General features: G+C 51.6%; 1 protein-coding gene across 1 annotated transcript; it reads right to left on the bottom strand.

Annotated features, from left to right (window-relative positions):
* Window positions 1–1,497: 1,497 nt before the first annotated feature.
* On the bottom strand, window positions 1,498–2,484 carry GPR119 (G protein-coupled receptor 119). The gene has a single exon (XM_034781829.1). It carries the CDS (start codon window positions 2,482–2,484, stop codon window positions 1,498–1,500), a length of 987 nt encoding a protein of 328 aa, XP_034637720.1.
* Between the last annotated feature and the right edge of the window lie 2,857 nt (window positions 2,485–5,341).

The following is a 5,341-nucleotide window of genomic DNA, read 5'->3' as shown; positions in this document are numbered from 1 at the left end:
GACCCCTCCCCAGCATATTATGCATGCCAGCCTTGGTGATGCAGGGGCAGGAAAAGGAGTCAATGGCCCAAGTGAGCAGTTCCCCCTGCCCTCCCAAGCATGCAGTTTGGGTTTCAGCTGCTCTTTATTGTGTCTTCCCTTCCAGGCAGGTGCTAGCTAATGGTGCCAGGTTTACTGGCCCGCCTCACTCAGCTGCCACCCACTGCCTAGAGGGCAGGAGGAAACATATACAATCCCTTCCAAAGCACACCTGCCTGTGCCAGACTGAGCCCCAAGCTGTGGGTCTTCGCTGTGTGCGCTTTTTGTGATTCTCTGGATAAAGAGCAGAGCTGCACCTGGCTGTTTTCTCATGTCATCATTTAATTTTCCTCTGGGTGATCTGAAATAAGCTCTGGAAAGCAGGATACAGCACCTGCAGGAGACTTCGAGTCACCCCAAGGAATTAGCTAGGAGGCAGCCATGACAAGGGAGGTGTGTCAGTGGTGGAAAGGGATCCTGAGCTGATGGTGCGAGGCTGCTGTGAAAAAGGCCTGTTCTGAGCTGGGCCGGGCCGGATTCAGAAGACAGAGGGTCCTCTTGCCCAGTGTGGGGAGGCTGCACCAGAGGCTGCACTTAGCTTGGGGAACCTCGCTTTACAAAGGGCCAGAAGAACTTCAGAGGCGGTGACCAGCGTGATAGTGGGAGTGGAGATCTGCTGCAGGGCCCGGAGCGCATTTAACCAGAGAAATGGTACCTGGGGGGGGTTGGCAAGGGGGATGCTCGCTTGAAGAGTATGTCTGCACAGCAGCTGGAGGAGTAATTCCTAGCTCAGACATACATCCATGTGATAGTTCTGCTCAAGCTAGCATGCTATAAATAGCATGGTAGTGTGCCAGCTGCCCGAATATGTACCTTGGGTCTCAGACTGCGTTGTACTTGGGTGGCTCACCCAAGCCACCACCTGGGCTGCCGCAACCATGCTACTATTTTTAGCGTGTTAGCTCGGGCAGAGCTCATGCAAGTCCACCTACTGCAGCTGGGAATTACACTTCCAGTTGCAGTGTAGACAAACCCTAAATCTGGGAAGGGAGGGAGGATGGCTGTTTTCACAGGACTCTGGAAGGTAAAACCAAGAGCCGACGGACTTAACCTTAACTAAGGCCAAGTCTGGGCGTTGAACTAGGGGAAGTGTCCAGAGGGCATAGCCAGATGGACATGGAGCTGATTGCCAGAAAGTGGTTCCTGGCAAACTCAGAGCTATTGACAAAGGCTGTTTGCATAAGTGGCCATTGATTTTGGTGCCCAACTTGAAACACGCCAGATCAGTGGGTGCTTCTGAAACTGTGGTTGCAACATTTACGTTAGGGCTGAATTTGGCCTTGTCAGTGTCTGCAAAATGGAGCCCAAGAACATGGCCCAGACTGCCCAGTGAGTTCCTCCCAGCTCAGTACCCTCCGAGCCTGTGACTCTACCAGGGGAGGAAGAGGAGAAAAGCCCACATCTCCTTTCCTTACCGTATCACTCCTGGAACTGTGGGTGGGATATGGCACGAATCGGTGCTGGACCCCTGCTGGGAACCCGAGGGCCACTCTCCATGTGGAAGAGAGGGAAAACTTTCCTCTTCACGCACAAGCACAGCTGGTAGATCTGCAGCCGCACCTCCTTCTGCCAGTAGGCATAGATCAGTGGGTTCAGCAGAGAATTGCAGAGTCCCAGCAGCCATAGGTACCTCTCAATGACATCATACGGGAGGCATTTCTGGCACACAGTCTTCACAATGCTAGCTATGAAAAAAGGGGACCAAGACAGCACAAAGCACCCAATGAGAATAGCCACAGTCCTCACGGCTTTCATGTCACTGGTGTTATGAGGCGAAGGACTGTTCCCCGACAGCCCAACCTGCGCCACTTCTCGGATGTGCTGTACATGCAGAGAGGCAATTTTCAGGATGTCACAATAGAGGTAAATGAAAATGAACAAACCTGGGAAGAACCCGATACAGAAGATGGTGAGCATGTATGTGGGCTGGAAAACCCCAAAGAAAGTGCACTTCCCCTCGTAGGTCTGCTGAAAACCCTGCACTATTACTGGTAGAAAGCCAATAAAGCAGGCAGCCAGCCAGAGACCTACAATGCAGGCACCAATTACCAGGCCACTCATAATTCGGAAATACTGGAAAGGTTGTTTAATGGCCAAGTATCTGTCAAAAGTCACCATGATCATGGTGAGTATGGAGGCAGCTGAAGGGGAGATGATGAAGGCCATCCTCAGGATGCAGAACATCTTCGGTGTGGGGTGACTGTGTGTGGAAAGCTCGTCTGTGACCAGCCCGGTGATTGTGATGCCAACCAAAAAGTCTGCAACCGCGAGATTAAAGACAAAATACAGCCCTGTGCAGCCGTTCTTCTGGATCAGCCGAAACAAAGCAACAGCAACAAGTATGTTTGTAGCAATAATGAGAGAGGCCAAAACAGCAAGAACCACTCCAAACGCAAAGCCATCCATAGCTAATCTCTCACCAGGGCATGGCAGGTCCAGCCTTACTGACTTGACTCCATGGTGTTCCCTGGGCTTGCTATCGGAACCACAGCTCAGCTAGGAATCCCGGGGAAAAACATGTCCTGGAGAAACGGCAGACAGTCACTGTACAATGGTCCTGGGCTCAGCTAAAAGAGCTGACTTGGAAAGCTCAGTGGATGTGGGTGTACTTGTCTCCTTTCTGGTTAGGGAGCCCATAAGGTTGAACCGTGCCTATGTATCCCCAGCTGTCAGCCGACAGGAACTGCAAGGTGCATGCTGCCAGCAGCAGCCAGTGACCAGGTCTAGTCCCTCCCTTTCAGGAATCCAGTTACCAGACAACTCCGGAGTAGGGAGGGGGAAATGCTCTTGCTGCTTTCCAGGCTGCTCTGACAACCAGCTGGGTGGCTCAGCATCCCATCTGCATGCATAGCATCACCCCAGGGGTTGGCGGACTGCAGCAGGCTGTGCAGAGTCCATGCTGGGTCTGATGAGAGCAATCATAGTGAACGATCCCGCCAGGAGCTCCAAACAGGCAATGCCAACGCTGTTTTCCATCCAGGACAATCACCCAATCCTTTGTAGTTATTGTCGCACACCCCAGCTCATAACTCAGACATCCCGTGTACCCCCTCCTGGCCCCACACATCCAGGACACCTCCACATGCTGCTGCTGTTTCTTCTCCAAAGTCTTTAAGGTCCATCTGTTCCTTTCTCCACCCACAGCTAAAGCTGCTGGAATCAATGGGTGCTGAGAGATGACCAAACAATTGTTATTACAATTCATTGTTTTTACAGCCCCTAGACATGGGCTGGGCACTTTCCAGCCCCCTCAGAAAGCCACAGCCCCCTACCCCAAAGAGCCGGCCAGCTGCATTTGGGGGAAAGGAACAAGGTGTGGAAGAACAAAGGCTGCAACATCAGGGTAACAAAGTTAGGCACATGAAGATCTTTGTGAAACAAGAACTGGATTCTGCTGCCCAGCTCCCTGGAACCAGACTTTGGGGTTGTCATGGTTCCCAAGGTAACTGCACCTCTGACCGCTTCATGGCCTCTGTAAGGGCACCCCCATTGTTGTCTCAGGCCATCACCTTTCTCAGGTTCCTGGCGGGATCTCTCAGCCTCTCCCTCCAGACTGGGGCCTTAGGCTGCAGACTTCCACATTTCACTGTGACGAACTCAGCAGGGCTGGCTTCAGCTCAGCAACTGCCGTCCTGTTCTGCCAGGGGCAATGATAGGGTAAACCAGTGGCCAGCCAGCTCTCAGGAAGCAAAGTCCTATTTTATATTCAGAACAAAAGCATGACAGAGAAGATATCTTAAAAACAATACAGAGCCTATATGCAGGGCTGGCTTATGGGCATCTCCCATCTTCCACCTGGAGGGTCTGGCAGGTTTCTGAGTAGGTCAGGTCCTCCCCAAGACCTGCCCCTCCGGTCACAGTCTTACGACCATTCATGGATCAAGGGTGAGTGACCATCTCCATGACAGGTTGGTCACTTTATGCAGCTCTCAATTCTTTGTCTCCCAAGCCTCTTGAACCAGGTCCAGCCAGTCTATGTCATTTCCCTGAGAGAAGAGGAAGGGTAGAATGTCCCCAGACTTGTTACCTGCCTAGCAATTGGCATTCGTTACCCCAGTGACTTTAGTTCCAGCAGGAAACCCGGTAACTCCTCCACTGCGACAGGAACACAATTGCGAGCCCTCCGATAAGGATGCATATGGCACTTGTGGAGTCAATGTAACAGGCTTTACATGGTTCATATGTCCACAGGATCTGTCAGAGGGGCTCATTCCTGAAATGTTGCCTCTGAAGGCAGGAAACTGCACCCCACCTGCCTTCGGAGATTGTCCCCTTCGGAGTACCTGCCACTAACCTGGCAGCTGCTGACTACTCCAGCAGGAGCCTGTGAGGGATGTGTGGTGCATCTGCCGGAGAAGCAACCTCCTGTTCTGGCTGCTGTTGGGCACCTCCCTCTCGCTGCTGCTCTAGAGACTGAGGTGAGATTGAGCTCTGCCTAGTGATGCAAGTGTTTCTATGCTTCCCCATCTCTGAGGCACAGCATCCTGCCTGTGGCATCAAGTAGCCACCCAGCTTGGGGTCGCATTTAGGTTCAGTTGCTGTCTGGCATTTAAAGGGTGGTGTCCACACACATTTGTACAAGGACATCAGGACCGTGGTTCTTTGGGTTCCATGGTTTCTTCCGCCATTCCTGGTATCTTACAGATCTTACTTATCTTACTGTGTCTAGGAACATATCCTGACATCTCTGTCAAGCCCTGCCCTAAGGTCTTTCTCTGATGCACCCAGGCAGGCCATCCTGCACACAGCAAAAATTGGAGTAAAAGCCATTGGCCTGGGGATCAGAGGCTGCCCTCAGCCTTTCTTGTGAAGCCTGTGTCACTGCGGGTACTGTGCCCTGGGAGCTATCTCTCCATTCTGTTACCCCAAGACACCATGTTTATGGTGCTCCGTGCGTCTTTTTGTTGCTGTTCCGGGGCAATAAGAAATAGAAAATAATAAGACCCTCCATCCCCGTCCTAAGATCTCTTCTTCTCTTTAGTGAGATCAAATTTAAAAAGCGATTCCATAGCAGCTATTCAATATCCAGCCTTAATTCCTTCTTCTGCCTCGTTCCTGTGCATTTTACCTGGAATTTATTTCTCTCAATACATATCAAAGCCCTTCTCCCTTTTCCCACAGCCCTTTTGGCAGCAGGAGCGCCTTCTGCTCTTTCCCTGGCCCTTGGGCTGCTTTTATTTCTTTAAACTTAAGTCACAGTGACATTAACTGCACTGCTTCCCTGGGCAATTGACTGACACAAAGCCATGTGAATATTGTCATG

Source organism: Trachemys scripta, chromosome 9 (assembly GCF_013100865.1).
Source record: "Trachemys scripta elegans isolate TJP31775 chromosome 9, CAS_Tse_1.0, whole genome shotgun sequence".
NCBI classification, from domain to species: Eukaryota; Metazoa; Chordata; order Testudines; family Emydidae; genus Trachemys; species Trachemys scripta.
This window is presented reverse-complemented; position numbering and strand designations above follow the sequence as displayed.

What these genes read in the sequence shown, in the direction of transcription:
- GPR119 (XM_034781829.1), bottom strand. Translation starts at nt 2,484, where the DNA reads ATGGATGGCTTTGCGTTTGGAGTGGTTCTTGCTGTTTTGGCCTCTCTC.